The 18,488-nt window shown below is 38.4% G+C and overlaps 2 protein-coding genes across 5 annotated transcripts in view; both read right to left on the minus strand.

Annotated features, from left to right (window-relative positions):
* Positions 1-764: 764 nt before the first annotated feature.
* LOC104591487 (uncharacterized) lies at positions 765-6,007 on the minus strand. Its single transcript, XM_010250331.3, has 3 exons — positions 5,849-6,007; positions 5,632-5,742; positions 765-1,305 (listed from the first exon to the last, which is right to left on the minus strand). Exons 1-3 carry the CDS (start codon positions 5,888-5,890, stop codon positions 1,126-1,128), a joined length of 333 nt encoding a protein of 110 aa, XP_010248633.1. The 5' UTR covers positions 5,891-6,007; the 3' UTR covers positions 765-1,125.
* Positions 6,008-8,217: 2,210 nt separating this feature from the next.
* The window catches only part of EMB3012 (embryo defective 3012), a 99,941-nt gene continuing 89,670 nt past the window's right edge, over positions 8,218-18,488 (minus strand). For 2 of the 4 annotated variants that reach the window (XM_010250330.3, XM_010250328.3), the window contains 6 exons: positions 11,563-11,634; positions 11,258-11,474; positions 10,704-10,770; positions 9,711-9,802; positions 9,516-9,576; positions 8,218-8,888 (listed from right to left, as the gene is read on the minus strand). In XM_010250330.3, coding sequence (XP_010248632.1) covers positions 8,542-8,888; positions 9,516-9,576; positions 9,711-9,802; positions 10,704-10,770; positions 11,258-11,474; positions 11,563-11,634 — 856 coding nt within the window. In that variant the 3' untranslated portion in view covers positions 8,218-8,541. Of the gene's footprint in view, positions 8,889-9,515; positions 9,577-9,710; positions 9,803-10,703; positions 10,788-11,257; positions 11,475-11,562; positions 11,635-18,488 lie in introns of those variants that run through there. The other 2 variants (XR_016085878.1, XR_016085877.1) reach the window with 2 other exon arrangements.

Below are 18,488 nucleotides of genomic sequence, written 5' to 3' on the forward strand. Positions count from 1 at the left end.
TTTTTTATATTTACACTCTCATGCATTTGTACTAGTGCAAATAAATTTGCACTGCAACCAAACACAACCGAATACATTTGAAGGAACTGGAAAGCCTAGAAAGCTCAGAAAACATATTGTCTATATCAGATACTTCAAGAATTAAAACCAAAACAGGTGAAGAAGTTCGTGGTAACTTGTAACAGTGTATTTATTACTTTGCTTATGATATCTCATAATAATTTAGTTTTGAGATTTTCAGCGATGATAGTTGGAATCAATGGTGGTTCTGCAATTTTGAAATACATTTCCTCGGCGATGATTGCTAGATTACATTAGGTGAGATTTTAAAAACAACAACTACTTTTAGGGCATGCTTGTTTTCTCTTAATTCTTATCTCTTAAGAATAATCTTTTAATTTTAAGAGAAAAATGGTTGTTTGTTTCCTCTTATCTCTTAAAAGTATAATCATACAACTTTTTGTTTTTCAATGATACCCCCAAAAAGATAAATAAAAACACTCCTGTATGGGGTCAAAATGGATATTTGATAATTTTTAGAATTCAGAATTCAGAACAACATTCTCTGCATTCTGAGTTCAAAAGAAAGAAAAGTTCACTAATACCAATATGCGTCTTAATGTAATTATTACACTTTTAGATGTCAGACTTCAGAGCAAACAAACAGGCCCTTAAGCTGCATTTAGTATCTCATTTTTGTAGTTTAAATGTCACTATGAACACCAGGAAAGGAGACAAATCCTTAAAATAAGGAATGCCAAATGTAGCCTTAATCTTGTATAGGGACTCAGCTTAGTATTAAGAAATGACACATTAACAGAATTCTGGTTCAGTTATTAAACAATTTTCTAGCAATCTCACATTCAAATAGGGAAGTATTTTACACCAGACGGTGAAGCGGGCATTTGGTTATAGATGTTAAGTCTATACATACACTGATACACACCGACCAAGTGGAATATTATAAAGGTAACACAGCTTCATCCACTTTAACCACCCCCCACCCCCACATAAAAGGGAGAAAGCAACAATCTAATTTGCTGGTGAAGGGTGGGGCGATGTATAATGGATGGTAAAATGACTGAAGACTTAATAATTTACTCTGAATTTAGGCAACAATCAATGTCAAGATTGCTCTAGCAGATTCTCCAGATACATATTTAGAATGTATCTCCCAGTCGACTGCACATCAAGCCGCTTCTCACTGGGTTCATACTTTCCCTTTCGAAGTTGGTACCGATGAATTACAGCTGAAATTGTGTAAGCTTGGCCTTCGATTGTCACACTCTCCCCGCAATGTATATTCTGCCAAAGAGAAACACACAAACAAGAGAAAAATAAGAAAAATGCCTCAAAACGCTTTTTGTCTCTGGGGTTTGTTTTTCTAATGGTGTCTTGCAGCACTTAAATAATTAATCAGAGGGTATTCTCATGCCATGATGTGAAAGTTGTGACAGAACTTTTGCATCTGCAACCGTCATATGGTTAGTGTCCAAATTCCAAAATTTATGATGATCCCACCAATCCACTCAATGGGTCAAGGGTCAACATGTAGATGCAGGACACAAGCAAAGCTACATATTGTGCTCCCTTCATCCCATGGCTTGCACATTATAATCCATATATTAATATGGATTATTCAATCAAGCATTGGATACGACAAGCTGCCCTTGTGTATTACCAGATATTGGACTGTACTACAATTAGAAAACCATTGATGAAACTAGGATCATGGATCTGAATTCTGAATTAAGTATTAAAGCATCTGACTCCTGAGTTGTGCCAATCTCAAACACCTACAACTAAATTGGAAATGGAAAGGGCTCTTTCTTTTTTCCCTCAATTTCAGCAGGACTGAATAAAAGAAATAGGATACATATCTTAATGCAAACTTCCATATATAACTACTCCTACAGAACATTATTGACCTGTTGCTACAATATTCTTCATCACTAAGGGTTGCTTGTGACAAATAAAATGGGAGTTTACTTTGAACTCAAAGAGAAAGAAAAAGGAAGAGGTAACAATTATAAATTTCAGTTTTAAACTGTATGCATACATGAAATGTTGGGTGTTTGGAATTTCATCATTTCGTACTCCCTACAGTGAAAGTTTCATATATGACCTATGATCAGAGAGTTCAACAGGGAAGCTTCTAATTTATTTATTGATAAAGTAAGATAATGTAGCATGCCTTGGTGGCACAAACAATCCTAGAAAAAATTCACGTTGATAAATTCCTATAAAAGAATCGGAAATATGTATGGGAGAATTGGTGCAACTCAACTGTAAACGTGGCAGCTGCAATGCTTAATTCTTGATGGAGATGGCAAATCATACCATAAGAAATCTATTGTGTTCTATACCGGTATGCTAGGAATGTAAAGGTATTCAGGTATCATAGGTTATGACCACTTGGTTGAATTCTGTACAACAAGTTTCTGCATCTTTGCTAGAGGTTATTTCAAAAATCTCTGCTATCAGGTTGGTGAATGTCCTTCTCAAGATGATATCTCAAGAACAGGGTGATTTTCCTTGCTAAGGAACTGCTTTCGGCACTGAATAGGAAAGCCAGGGCAAAGTGGGACCAAATTTGGAATCAAAGCTTAATATGGAAAAAGCCTATGACAAGATGGAGTGGCCCTTCCTTTGGAAGGTACTTGAAACTTTGGGTTTCAAATTTAATCGGTCCCATTTTGTGAATAACTGCTTTTGCAATTGCCACCTCTCAGACATGATTAACAGGTTTCCAAAAGATAGGCTTATTTACTACAAGGGGCCTGCCTCAGGGAGGCATTCTCTCTCCAGCTTCCTTATAATTGCTGAAAAGATCATTAACTATCTGTCTGTCACTCACCTTTTTTCCGATGCAATCATTTTTATGAATGGCAGCAAGAAATCAGTAGAAGTTTTCTTGAAATACATTGATATTTATGAAAAGGCATATTGCCAAATAGTAAATAGAAGCAACAGTTGAATTTTCATTTGCAGCAAATCTCTTATTACTAAAGGAGAGAGTATCGGTTCTAAAAGAAGTTTCAGAAGAGCTTCCCTCCCAACAAAATACCAGGGTATTCCTTTATATCAAGGCCATTTGAAAAAATATCCTCTTCCTTCCCATCATATGCCTGATTCATTAAAAAGTTGGTGAGTAGGAGCAAAAAAATCCCTTTCTCAGAGTGCAAGAATGGTGTTGGTAAAACTTGTCCTTTCTAATAATCCTATTTGCATTATTTTCGCCCTCTCCCTTATGAACCATGTTGTCCGACAATTGAAAGAATTTTTTAAAGCTTTTCTCTTGAAAAAGCACAAGTATGGTAAGTGCAAGTACTGGGTTGTTTGGTCCAAGATCATCAAACCCCTAAAAGGAGGAGGACTAGGAATTAGAACAATCAAAGATATTGAACCCATTCTGAAACTCAAGTTAGGGTGGCATCTCCTCCAAGGTAAGGGCTTTGGGGATAAATATATGAAGAAAAAGTATCTGAAAGCTTATCGTTTTTTATTAGACAAGAGAAGGCCAACTGATACAGTGATATGGAAACAAAACTTCACCCTCAAAACGAATAGTCAAGGTAATATCATTCCAATTTTATTAGATGTCTCCAAAGGAAACATAAGCTTCTGGTATGATAAATGGTGTGCAGATCTGTACCTTGTGGACCCAGTGACAGATCCAAATATTAATAAAGGCTTCAATTAGAAGTGATAGGGACTGAAAGCAAGTGGAATAGAAGCATCTTTGGATGATCTCTCCATGACCACAGCATTAATGATCTAGAAGAAAATAAGATCAGATTCTCTAATGGAAAGGTTAAATTTATCTGGACCTCAAGTAACAACAGTTGGTTCTCTGCCTCTGCAATGGGATCAAACTGATAATCTGGTAGGAGACAATTGATTTTAGCACCAGGCAATCCCAAAGAAGATCTCCTTCTTGGCAAGTCCTTAAGAGAAATATTCCCACAGATACAACTGTGAAATTCCCTGGTGCAAAGCCCCCATATGCAATAGTTACATGGAAGAGGACAGATCATTTACTCAGCAATGGTTAATTAGCTAAGGAGATTTTCTCCAATAGAATTTTCGATATCCAAGACTTCTTGTTTTTGATCGGCAACAGAAAACAGAAATTTTGTTAATTAAGAAACAATGAGGTACAACAAGAGGTTGTGGTTTACAATTCAATTAGAATTAGAGAGCATAGCCCCTGCTATCTCTCCCATTACAAATTTTTTACAATTGAGCCCAAAAGAACTGTTTGTCTAGTCACCCCTTGTTTTGCTAACGCATCGATTAGGCTGTTGGCTGACCTTTTAGAACCCACTGTATTTCTAGTTGCATATCTATTGATAACCAATTAAATCTTATAATTCCATTTCTGTAGCTCCAGTTAGATTTTCTGCTCTTCATTAACCAGCTAATGATTACTTTGAGTCATATTCAATAATCAGTCTATCAATTCCCATTTCTTAGGCCTTTTGCACCCGAAACACTGCTGTCATAAGCTTTTCCCTGATAGAATCTCCACTCCTTTATCTTTGGTTTCTTAGATGCAATTGCACTCCCATTTCTACAGTCCGGTGTATCATGTATAAATTGAATGGTGAAACTGTGTACCACTTACTAATCTCCTGTCCACTTGCTCGCTATCTTGCTTGTTTTGGGTGCAGGTGGACCACACCCCTGACAGCTTGAAGTCTAATGTCTTCACCTACTGTGCTAACTTCATTGTGAGGTATTCAATAGGAACCTCCTTATCTGCTCTTTCCCCTCAAAGATTCTTGTGTTCCTTTCCTCCCATAGAGTCCATAACGCTGCTGCTCTTGTACACCTCCACATAATTCTGCCTCTCCTCTTTCAATATCAAAGACTTCAGAACTAAACCTATTGCTAACTTGGTCCTTCTATTTTTTCTAAAGTGAACAAAGCCAATCAATTTGGTCACTAGCTCATGGCATTAAACAGAGCAAAATGGCAAAACAAGATTCATGTAGCCAACCTCATATAGTTGGGATAAGGCTTGGATGATGAGGCTAGGCAACCGGGGGGGGGGGTCGTTGCCTAGTCACCTAAGCAATGGATTTTTTATTTTTTCAAATAAATGAATCCTAGGTCAGGTCAATTCCCTAGGTTCTATTGCAACCACCAACCATCACTTAGGTAACTAGGCAATAAAAATGCATAAAAAAGTAAGGCTTTGAATCAAAATGCATAAAAAGACTATAACTTGATCTCTGTCCTCTTTCCTTGACGGAGAGAACACTATAAACTTCTACATTACAAAACAACAAATACGATAAGACTCTGTTACTCTTAAAAATGGAAAATTCAAAAAGTTAGTCCTTTCTACTTCTATATGCATTTTTTCCTCCTTTCCTTTTTTCTTCTCATTTTCACATCACATTTGCAATTAAGTTTGCTGTTCGAACCTACAGATATGTATAATATAACCATACAATTTACTTGGGGGGGCATTATCTGACGGGAATGATCGATTTGTCTAAAAACGTATTACTCTCGGGGAAGAGTACCCGTTTAACCATTCTACGTTCACTTGAAATATAATCCAAAAAAATGTAGGACATATATGATATAAAGTAGAACAAGGAAAGAGCTCAGATTACTCACGGAGGGAAAGCAACGAATGCCAAGGTTCTTAGGTGGAGGAGTAATTTCAATGACCTTGTAGGGATAAATATCTCGATCTCTATCTTTCTTTTTGCAGAAAACCTGAAGTCCCTGTGATTGCAAAAATTTTCAATTTTGGAAATTGATTTTAGTCGTAACGAAGAAATGGATGAACGGCGAAGAAAAGAAGAGGCCACTAACACTGGCCTTTGCGCACCTTCTGAAATGAAACGAGGGTTGACGACGCCATCATCGCCATTCTCCCTATCTCTGTGTCTCTGGTTGTGCATTACGTGTGTGTAAGTAAATGTGTGGACAGAACGAAGAGAACCAGAAAATAAAAAAATCTCTGCATCACCGCATCGTGCATTTGTGATTTGTGGACCTATGGTCTCATGATCACGTGTGGCAACGAATTCAATTTTACTTCAAGGGATTGTAGGCAACGTGGCTCTTTCATCCACCATCGAAATTTTTTCTACCGAGAAAGGTCAAGGATGCTTTCCTCGTTTTGATCTTGTGATTACTGATTAGTTAAAGCCTTTCGCGTGGTATGTCTTTCCGGCATTATTAGATTTTCTCTCATATTATTACTATTTAGGGCATCTGTTAGTATAATGCAAAAGTCCAGATTTGCCCTCTTAGACTTCTTAGATTTCACTAGAGTAAAATTACTTTATTCTTTCCGATCTAACTTGGATTTTTTTTTTAATTAAAAGTGAAAAATTCTTTTTGAGGGATTTTGATTAATATTCATTTGAATTGATAGATATAAGGATTTCTAATAAAATAAATGAACAAGTTTGGTCATTTGACAAAATCAATTATGTTTTTAAAATGACAAAAAAAAGTGAGTGGGAAAGATTTTTAATTTTCTAGAACAAAATTGCCCTCAATTAAAAGACTCATCACACAATTTTTTTCTGCTTCTTGTTCTTTACTTTCCTGGGTACCTCTAAAAACTAATGCATTTAACAACGTTTTACCTCCAAGACAATAATAAAAAGGAGGTAACTACAGGTTTTTTCAATGATACAGGGGAGAATTTTGTAAAAATGAAACCTTATGGGAGGTTTTATGATTGTAAGGAATCTCAAGGGGGTTTTTTATATTTTACCCTATTATCTATCAAGATTAAGGATTATCTATCATGTATTTTGAATATTTGCTTTTTTTTTCCATAGAGCTACACAACAGGCACTCATCCCCCACCACTTGACCCACCAGCCCTAATAAAATCCTATCAAATGAGCCATCATCCTAAGTCTCTACTAGGGATAGCAATTTTCCCCATTTCCCTAATCCTAACGAGGACCTGCCCTGAATGGGATGAGAATGGGGAGAGCACTCTCAAGCTCCTGATCCCTATCCTGTGAGGATCCCCACTAGTATGTATATATATAAAGTTCTCCCTGCCCCACAGGGCCCCCGATCCCTATCCTGTGGGGATCCCCACTAACATATATATATATATATGTTTGAATATATTTAGATTTTTAATAGGATTGTAAATTTTAATTATTTTAATTCAATTTTTTAAATAAAAAAATAAAAATAAAATAGTTGACATTATAAAAAATCACATTTTAGATGTATTTATCATTAAAGACTTTAATAATGTTAAAAGTTTCAACTATTAAGTATCCCTTTATCATTATTTCAAGTTTTTTTTTTTATTTATATGCACCATAGATTTTATCATTCATCAAATATTTACAATTCAGTCCAAAGTTTTAGGATTTAAAAGGCTACATAGGCGAGACGGTTTGGCATCAAGGAGGCCTTCAAAGTCTATATTAAGAACTTTTCTTCTAATATGTGATGTGATTGAATGAGGTAGTTCCTTGGTGCATATCCCTACCAAGGTAGCCGCTGCAATTTCAGTAGTGTTGACTGTTGAAATCCAATACCAAGATAATATGTTACCATGCAATATATCCATTATCATATTAAGCTCTGTGAATTTTTTATCATTATTGCCTATTTTTCTGTTCCATTCTGTTCTTCTCAATTTTGTCCAAATTAATATATTCCAGTTTAATAACCTTTTTAGATAATTAAGAAATAAATTTGCACATCAACTTGATTCTCGCTATCTCATTTGCAGTCCCTCGTATTAGATTCATTCCCTAGTTCCTACCATATTTCCCACCTAAACGGTTGAAAGATCCATTTTTTTTCTAATGCTCTGCCTTTCAATTAGACCTATCAAAAGGGTAACTGAAGCTTAAGAAAGGAAAAGCAGTTTCTTAGATTTTAGGATTGGTCATTTCGACAATGGATTTTAAGAGAAATTTCCTCCTTGGTTCATTAAATCTTTCACATGAGGATTTCATTGTCATTTTTACCGTACGTTTTCTGGGTGAAGCTGTTTGAAAGAGAATCTCCTGCAATGGTACGATTTCATTGTCATTTTTTAGCCCAACAAGGCATTTTAGTCAATGCACAAAATTTTGCCTAAATAAACGACTGATTCAAGGGTTCGTTTGATTTATAGTCTGAATTGAAATCCATCAGAATCAGAATTAGAACTGTGATGGTCTATTCTTTCCACCTGTTTGGTTCAAACAAGAATTGAAATCAGAATTAAAATCAGCCAGAATGGATTCCCATTCCTAAAGGAGAGGCCAATGGGGAAATGCCATTCCATCAATAGAAAAAGTTTGGGAATTACTTCAATGGCAAGATCAAAGCAAATAGAAGCATTACCGGTAACACATCGTTAGACTGGATCTACAAAATTTTTCCAGGCGCACACCAAAAAATTTGGTGGCACCTTCCAAACTTTTAATCTTTAACTCTTATAGTTTGAACCACAAATATACCACATTTTGGAGAACAAAAGAGCTTTGCACCTTCTCTGGATGACATTCTATTATGCATGTCAACAGAATTCCCAAATCCACAATTCTAGAATGTATTCTGTGGATTAAACCTCCTTCTCCCTTCCCGCTTATAGTATGGGGTTTCATCTATCGTTCTCCTCACATAATCTACAAATGGTTGTGGTGTCCGCGGGGACTGCTGCATGTTATAACTTGCAGGACTACTACGATCAGGGGTGGTGGGCGCTGCAATATTTGGTGTGGCAGGAACAGAAGGCCGAGCAGGTTTGTCCAGGAACCACATGAAGATGGCTAAAGTCAATATAGAAATGGTAAAAAATCCAAATATACTGGCCCATAGGGCAAAACTCCTGGTTGGTGATGCTTCACTTTCTCCAGGCTCATAGCTTACAATTATCTCTGCTCTTTGACCTGTAACAGAAACCATTAACAAACCTCAATACTCGATCTCACTGAGGGCCCTTCAAATTGAGAAAGCATTGGAAGAGTTACTGCTTTATTACAAGAACCAAAGTATGAAGCACCCTCTATGATCTAATTGACCTCACAATATGGATGTAACTGTCCAGTCTATAATACCTTTTCTTAATCACTCATTCCCGAGGCAAAAGGCTAAGATCGATGGGATGGTTATGTAAGATCATCTTATCAGGTTGCATATCTAAAATGTTCAATCATTGTATTCCAGAATGACTGCTGGGGTGTGGGGTGCCAAGCACATGGCACAGCTGGAGGATGGCTTAATGTGTCTTCCTATAATTTTGATGCTATTAATCATATTTTTCTAACAAAGAATAGAAAATTGTAATTTAATTATGGTTTTAGTTAAACTAGTTCCTTCAACCATGGTAAATGTTCAAATAATACTCCCAAATAATGCATAAATAATGCATAAACTTCCATTGATAAAAAAAAATAATGCATAAACTTCCTGAAACCATGGAAGAAAATGCAGACATTCAGAAAGAAATACTAAAATGATAAATTCCTAGTAAGTACATTAAGCTCTGGCCACTTTTCAGAATAAGGTAGCCATACCAGTAGCTGGGAGCGTAATGGTGACCGTCTCTTTGATTCTCTCAGTTTTTAAAACTTTGACCTGCAGTTAGCAATAAGAGAAATGGAGATAACAAGATAATGAAACTAACCCATAATACCATATTTTGATAAAATTGCATCATTGACAATTAAATCAGGAAAAAGTTGGAGAGCAGAAAAGTATTTTGTGCTTACCTCGTATCCTACACGCCCACCGATCCCAAAATCTTCTTTGTAGATGGGGCTGACCTGTATAAGATCCCTGCCTTGCTGATGGACCTCCACATCTATAAAATATTGGAACCAGTTAATCAGTCATAATTGCTAATCTAATAGCAATATTTGCCGCAAGGTGGAAAAGAAAAAAGTCATGCAATTCCTATTGCCACAAGTCACATGCATGGAAATGATACTCAACATAACAACACCAAATAAAGCCATCAGTAGAAACCCAGGAGTAGCTCCAGTAAGCGATAAAATGAGAGAGTAGACTAAGATGGTTTCATCACATGCATAGAAGACCACCAACATCTCCAATTAGAAGTGATTTGTTACAAGTGGAAGGGGCTAGAAGAGCTAGGGGTAGATCAAAAAGGACATGTGTAGAAGTAGTAAACAGTGGATATGGTTTTAAATAGAATAGAGTGGCAAAACAGGATTCATGTAGCTGACCCCATATAGTTGGGACAAGGCATGGATGATGATGATGATGATGATGATAGCAACACCAAATAAACGCCATGCCTATGAAATCATAATACAAATGTCATGCTAATGGAGATGCATAGTTTGGATTGTGTCTATTGAGAGCTGTTGGTTTCTCTTAGCCTAATAGCCTAGCAACTGGTATTTCTTGTACTCAGGCATTCTTTCCTTCTAATAGTAAGGTTCATGTTGATCTGTTATTTGTGAAAATTTTCCTCTAAAAGGAAAGTGTATATAATTGAATGATACATCTTATCCCATCTGTTGCATTCTGCTGATTAATAACTCGATGGATAAAATGATTCAGAGCATTGCTTGCATTAAAATTTTGGAACTGCCTGAGCTACATCTAAGCTATACTATATATGCATGCCACATGCCCAGAAAGAAACAGGCAGACCATTTATTCCCTTCTTCTTATCTTGATGCAATGCTAATATTCCCTCCCAAATTTACATGCCAAATGTATTTATTGGTATTTACCTGTATTCCCCACAATATTTATGATGCTCTTGTTGGATTCAGGTGTCAGATTCAACTGCATTAAACCCTGGAAAAGGAAAGCATCTCAACACAAATGTTTACAGTGTCAGAAAGTAAGAACAAATTTGTCCAGTCTCTCTATTGACTGGTCTTGCAGGATCCATCCTATCACCTAGAGTACTCCATTCCAACATGTCATAACCTTCATGGTTAATTTTGAACTGATGCAAATATTGATGCTTAATAACACTAGTGATAAAAAATATAATAAAGCTAAAGCTGTTACAGTCAATCCCCTGAACTTACAAAGGTGTCTGCCAAGAGAATTAGTTCCGCATATATAGGTTTTTGTAGTATTCCCAAGTGCCAACACTTGGAAAATACTGCATATTGCCAAGACATGCAGGTTGCCCTTGGCACAAGAATTTTAGCAGGACAATAGGTGTCTCATACCTATATTTAGATGAAAGTAAGTCATCCAGAACATTGATCAATGTTATATGTGAATACTGATTATGAACATCACTTGTCTGTTTAATACATGATATATGTACCTTGTCCATTTCCAAAATAGAAAATCCTCCAACAAAAAGAGCAGTTGCAGATCCCATAACATATTCAGCTTCCCTCAATGAAGCACTAATAGAGACAGATACATCTGGTCTCATAGCCTTTGTCTTGGGTATAGAATGCACCAAATGCTCTGGTGAGTATGGGAAGAAGAGACAATATGAATTACCACTATTAATATCTCTCCATGGCCTTGCATACCTTCAGTCAACCAGAGGAACTCAGTACAATTACATTAAAAGTGGATTCAGTAATGCCATGAACAAATCAATACAAGATATGAAAATACCCGACAAAAGGTGGATCCACACTACAATCATACAGAACTTCTTTGCTCTTCCCAAGAGCTCCGAACATTTGGCTGTAGGTACCATTTTTGCAATCATATTAGTAGATGAAAATAATTTCTCTGATTAGATTCTTCATGCACCAAAGAACTCAATTGATAAAGTAACAAACTTTTTAGTAGAAAATAGTGGAAGAAAGGACAAATAAGAATTCACACACCACAAATTTCAATCTACTAATTAGATGTTCTTTGTTTTTCCTAATGTAGAGCATAGTCAGAGACTACCAGAAGACAACACATAAAGGGGCTTGGTCAAGGGTCATCAATTCATTTTCAATTGCCACACAAACCACCAAATATGACACCATAATAAAAATTTAGAAATAAAAGAATAAAGTACAGATGTAATATAATATAAAACTTGTGATTTTGGTGATTTCTGTACACTTTATATCATCAATAGTTAACTTCAAATAAGAAAATCAATATTCCTGACTTCAAATAATATTCAGATCAGACAAATCAAGTGCAGGCAACAATATAAAATTTTCATCAACTTCACAAAAATTCCATCTGCATATCCATTTATCAAATATCCTTGCACCCATATGGAAAAGACCCACATCAACCGTTCAGAATAGACGAGAAATCACCAAAATTCAACAAACTACAGGCACATAATTTTTTCCTTTTTAAATCAGTAGCTGCTGAAAATTTTATTAAACAAGAGAATAAATGATAAACAAAGAATTTGTGCCCAGTAGGGCTGTCATGGGACCAGGTTTTGGTCCAATTCACCCAAATCCAGTATGAATCCATTAGAAGTAATATGGCTCCAACCCGATCCAAATCCAATAGAAAAAGAAGAAAGTTTGATTTATTTTAATGCAACAATGGATCATACCCAATCCAATATGAACCTGTAGAGACAGTAGTCGATCAAGACTACAATCAGTCTTGAATCCCAACTGATTTCGGATTGAGAAAAAATAGAAGGAAGAGGAAGAAGAAAGGAGAAGAAAGGAGAAGAAGCAGAAGTGCACAAGGGTTTTGAAAGGAGGGACAGATTGAATGAGTCTGCCGCCGCCATTCTCTTAATATTTATAGGTTATGTTCACTACATGTAGGAAAGGCAGAACTGCCCTTAATACTTACATGGCAAATAAAACAAATAAAAGACTGAAATAAATAACAAACTGAAATAACAAGCTGTCTAAGATAACTACCAACTAACACTGACATGACTAACAAAGGTTACACATGCTGTCATACGAACACAGTGGGGACCACAGCCATAGGGCCCACATCAGTGTTCTCTACACTCCCCCTCAAGTTGGGAATAGATATTTGTCATTCCCAACTTGAATAGGTCTGCCTCTAACTTCTTCCTTGGTACAGCCTTGGTGAGAAGATCTGCGAGCTGCATGTTGGAGGTGATACACGGGAGACACACTTCCTGTGATGAGACCCTCTCTCTGACAAAATGTCGATCAACTTCGATATGCTTAGTTCTGTCATGCTGCACCGGATTGGGACCTATATTAATAGCCGCTTGATTATCACAATACAGCATCAAGGGCTTCTAATAATCATTGACCTGTATTCAGCTTCGGCACTAGAGTGGGAAACAACACTTTGTTTCTTACTCCTCCAAGAGACAAGGTTACCTCCCACAAGGGCACAATATCCAGAGGTAGACCTCCTGTCATCAACACTCCCAGCCCAATCAGCATCTGTATAGACCTCCACCTTCATATGATTATTGTTCTTGAACAGTATACCTCTACCTGGGCATCTCTTCAAGTATGCTAATATTCTCTCTGCTGCAAGAAGATGAGTAGTTCTAGGGGAATGCATGTACTGGCTGACAACACTGATTGCATAACTGATATCTAGCCGAGTGAGGCAGAGATATAGGAGCTTTCCAACCAACCGTTGGAACATAACTTTGTCTTCAAGAGGCTCCCCACCCTCTGCACTGATCTTGTGATTCTGTTCAATGGGTGTATCGGCAGGCTTGACACCTAACTTTCCAGTTTCCGCCAACAGATCTAGAACATATTTCCTCTGAGAGATAAAGATCACCTGTTTAGATCTAGCAACCTCATTACCCAAAAAATATCGCAGTGCACCATGATCTTTCACCTCAAACTCTTGATGAAGAAGCTGTTTGAGGGACTCAATCTCACTACTATCATTCCCTGTCACTACAATATCATCCACATATACAGCAAGCAGGGTCAAAGAAGAGTCCACCCTTTTAACGAACAGTGTATGATTTGACTGGGCCTGTACATAACTGAATTTTCCAAGGGCTAGTCTGAATCTATCAAACCAAGCTCTAGGGGACTGCTTTAATCCATACAATGCCTTATTCAGTCGGCAAACCTTCTTACCTGTCTCTGTATCATAGAATCCAGGGGGCAACTGCATGTAGACCTCTTCCTGTAAGTCTCCATTCAGAAAAGCATTTTTAACGTCCATCTAGAACAAGGGCCAAGAATAACTTGCTGCAAGGGCTAATAGAACTCGAATAGTGGTCATCTTGGCTACTGGGGCAAAGGTCTCCAAGTAGTCTATACCATAAGTCTGAGTGAACCCTTTTGCAACCAACCGGGCTTTGTACCTCTCAATGGAGCCATCAGCATTATGTTTCACAGTGAATACCCATCTACATCCAACTGGTTTCTTTCCTTTGGGTAGGTCAACTAGCTCCCAAGTATTATTTTTCAAAAGGGCATCCATTTCAACTTTCATTGCATCTTTCCACTCTAGAACTGATAAGGCTACTTGCATTGTTCTGGGGATAGGGATATCAGCAATGGAAGTAAGATAGGACCTGTAAGAGGGAGACAGGCGATCATAGGATAGAAACTGGGAAATGCAGTGAGCTGTGGATGTGGTGCAGTGTTGTTTCCCTTTACGGACCGCAATAGGGAGGTCAAGGTCATCCGAAAAAGGAGGGGAAGTAGCAACAGTGGAAGGTATCTCAGTGGGCCCTGGGACTGTAGTACCTGGATCTGGATCCGCAGAAGGAGTTGGGGCTGGCCTGGACTGTTGATGACCGAGATCAACCTGCCTGCATCGCCTGTGATAGACTTTCAACTCCTGATCCCTCTGACTCTCACCAGTACAGCCTTCATTACTCAATGGAATGGGTAAAAGAACAACCTCAGATGAGTTAACCCCACTCTCACTGCACTCCCCCTGAGGAAAAAGACCCAAATTCTCATTCTCACTACTCTCCCCTTGAGGAGGAACCCTAGGATAATAGGGTGCCTCCTCAAAGAAGGTGACATCCATCGAGACAAATCTCCTCCCTGAAACAGGATCATAGCAGCAATAACCCTTTTGAGTTTGTGCATAACCGAGAAAAATGCATTTGAAGGCTTTAGGGTCAAATTTTGAATGATGAGGTCTAAGAAGCTGAACAAAGCAGGTGCACCCAAAGGTTTTAAGAGGAACAGTAAACAACTCCTCGTCTGGGTATAGAAGGGTAAACAGAGGCTTCATATCAAGAACCCGTGAAGGAACCCGATTAATGAGATACACTGCCATGAGGATAGCATCACCCCAGAAACGGATAGGCACATTGTAGGTAAACATAATGCTTCCAGCCACCTCCAAAATGTGCCTATTCTTCCTCTCGGCAATCCCATTCTGCTGTGGTGTATGAGGACAAGTGCTCTGGTGAATACCCCATGATCAAGTAGATAAGAGGCCAGTGGCTTAGCAAAGTACTCTTTTGCATTATCAGATCTGAGGACTTTGATTTTGACCCCAGACTGGGTTAAAATCATCTGATGAAGGTTTTGAGTCAGAGCGGGAACCTCATCTCGAGAACGCATAAGGTAGACCCAAGAAAAACGGGTATGGTCATCAACAAACAACAGAAAATACCTGTACCCACCCATGGAGGGGATGTGATATGGCCCCCAAACATCGGTATGCACAATATCAAAAGAATTATTACTTCTTTTATTACTCAATGAATAAGATGTTCTACAATGTTTGGCAAGCTCACAACTCTCACATCTCAAATTTGACATCTCAACAGACTCAAATAAAGTAGGAAACAGACTCTTCAAAGACCGAAAAGATAAATGACCTAATTGATTATGCCAAAGCATAACCGGACTCACACACTGAGAAACAAAAGACTTCTTATCCACTGGCTCTTTCCAATGAGGACTCTCTCCAAGCAAGTAGATCCCATTCGTCTCACGTCCAGTCCCAATCACCTTCCTCGCCTCCAAGTCCTGAAAAACACATCGGTCAGAGAAAAAGGTTACTGAACAGTTCCGATGTTTGGTAATACTACTGATTGAAAGCAAATTAGTGTCAAGTTTAGGAACATGCAAGACAAAGGATAAAGAGATAGTACCAGATAACTTGATGTCACCCTTGCCAGAAATGGGAACAAGAGAGCCATCAACAATGGATACTTTATCTCTACCAGAAGACCAAGTGATAAGTAGTGAACAATGATGGCAAGCTAGTCATATGGTCAGATACTCTTGAGTCTATCACCCAACAGTGTTCAGTATTACCTAGAGTTGAAGCATGGTAGGTTGAGGCCCGGATACCTGAATGAGCAAATGCAAATGTGGTAGAGGCTGATGGTGACTGAGATGACTGGGCCGAATTCCCGACCTCCTTTTCCAACTGTATCAGGGCAGCCCGAGCAGCAGCTAAGGTATCTAGGGGTGTGCCTTTTGTGCCTGACGAGGATGCAAAATCAGTATTCATAGCCATATGAGCATTACCTCTTTTATTCCTCAGCTTTGCTGGGACTAAATGAGGGTGGAGCTTCCAACATGTATCTTTCGTATGCTTGGGTTTCTTGCAATGTTCACATACCAGATCCCGTTTGTCCTCCTTCTTCATGTCTCTTTCTGTATCACCCCCAGACTTAGGTTTAACTGCTGCCAGGGCTGGGGGAAAGGGCTGATGTTGCATCATAACTTTCCTCCTGATTTCTTCACTATGCACCAGGGAGTATGCTTGAGAAAGGGTCACACTGTCTCTTGTCAGTATCTGCTGTCTCACAATGTCATAATCTGAATTCAGGCCAGCCAGAAATTCAAACACCCTATTGGTCTCGACTTGCTTTCTATGGGTCTATGCATCTTTCAGACTTTCCCACTCAAGAGTCTCCAGATGGTCAATTTCATGCCACAGTGATTTTAGTGTAGAGAAATACACAAAGACTGGTTTCTCTCCTTGTTTAAGGTTATTCACTTCACACTTTAGTTCATAGGCCCTAGCAACATTAAGGGGTTGGGAGTAGGTCTCCTTCATGACATCCCATATCTCCTTGGCTGTCTTTGCCCACAAGTAATTTCGGCTGATATGTGAATGCATCGAGTTGCACAGCCATGTCATAACCAAGTAGTTCTCCTGAACTCACTTGGTATACATTGGGTCCTCCTTGGAAGGCTCTTTCACATCTCCCAATAGATAGCTAAGTTTTCCCCTTCCCCCAATAGCCATCATGGCTGATTGGGCCCATTCTAAGTAATTGGATCCATCAAATCTCACAGTTGTAATCTGAAACGCAGTCTCAGACATACTACCAGAACTGCTATTCCCAAACACACCTCCCTGATTTTTGAACTCCATTCTTGGTCAAGAATCAGTAGTTAAGAACTATTACGGTTTCCACACTAGAAAACAGCACTGAAGCAATCGATCACAATCAGAAAACTGTATGAAATCAGTTCAGATCTGATCTGAAACCAATCGGCAATCAGAATATATGTAGTCTGATAACAGTTCTCACTCTCAAAACGGGCTCGGAAGCCAAAACCAGGTCTGAAACTCACTTAGAAAGCACTCTGTAGAGCTGAGGCAGAATTAGGGTTTCAATCGTAGGGTTAGGAAGACCCTTGTGAGAACATAAACAGTGCTCAGCCGCACTTTCCAAGAGAATTCACAGGCAAGTCTAGCCGTAGGGTTAATGACAAACCCTAAAAAAACTGATGACCTCTGAGAGAAAATAGGAGGGTTCGGCCGCTCTCCTCCTAGATAGGTCCAACCTATCTTGACTGACAGCAATCTCAAGGGAAAAATAAGACTTACCCAGAGAATTCTGATCGCTACCTTCAATCGTGGCCTGAACCCTAACCTCCTCTGATTCTTCCTGATTACCAAAACACTCTGCAAGCCGCGACAAGTCTTCGAACAGCTGCTAAACTTTTCTGGTAACCTCCAAGAATCAACCAAAGAACAGTCCTTTGTAAGCTTCCAGCCCTAGATAGTTCTCATGTGGTCGGATGGACTAGACTCACATGAGAAACCCTAGATAAGCTCTGATACCAAGTAGTCAATCAAGACTACAATCAGTCTTGAATCCCAACTGATTTTGGATTGAGAAAAAATAGAAGGAAGAGGAAGAAGAAATGAGAAGAAAGGAGAAGAAGCAGAAGTGCACAAGGGTTTTGAAAGGAGGGACAGATTGAATGAGTCTGCCGCCGTCACTTTCTTAATATTTATAGGTTATGTTCACTACATGTAGGAAAGGACAGAACTGCCCTTAATACTTACATGGCAAATAAAACAAATAAAAGACTGAAATAAATAACAAACTGAAATAACAAGCTGTCTAAGATAACTACCAACTAACACTGACATGACTAACAAAGGTTACACATGCTGTCATACGAACACAGTGGGGATCACAGCCGTGGGGCCCACATCAGTGTTCTCTACAGAACCAATTGACACCAACGTAGAGAATGTCAGAATGTGGAGATTATTATTTTAAGATTATCTGTTTCGTGAGAAAGAGAGGTGTGGGGGGGGGGGGGGGGGACATCCCAATGTTGATGCAAAAACATGCATGAACAAGTTGAGTATTATTCAATAAAAAAACATCTACATGAGAGAGGGCAATTACCCAAAGTTGGTCCAAGCAATCCAGGGTC

The sequence above is a fragment of the Nelumbo nucifera genome, chromosome 4 (genome assembly GCF_055504915.1).
Source record: "Nelumbo nucifera cultivar China Antique chromosome 4, China Antique-T2T, whole genome shotgun sequence".
Taxonomy (NCBI): Eukaryota; Viridiplantae; Streptophyta; class Magnoliopsida; order Proteales; family Nelumbonaceae; genus Nelumbo; species Nelumbo nucifera.

Bases quoted from the DNA above. Each gene is read 5' to 3' on its own strand.
- LOC104591487 (XM_010250331.3), bottom strand. From the start codon at position 5,890: ATGGCGATGATGGCGTCGTCAACCCTCGTTTCATTTCAGAAG. The intron at 5,743-5,848 runs GTGCGCAAAGGC...TTGCAATCACAG, and splicing joins CCCTCGTTTCATTTCAGAAG to GGACTTCAGGTTTTCTGCAA. The intron at 1,306-5,631 runs GTGAGTAATCTG...TCTCTTTGGCAG, and splicing joins GCATTCGTTGCTTTCCCTCC to AATATACATTGCGGGGAGAG.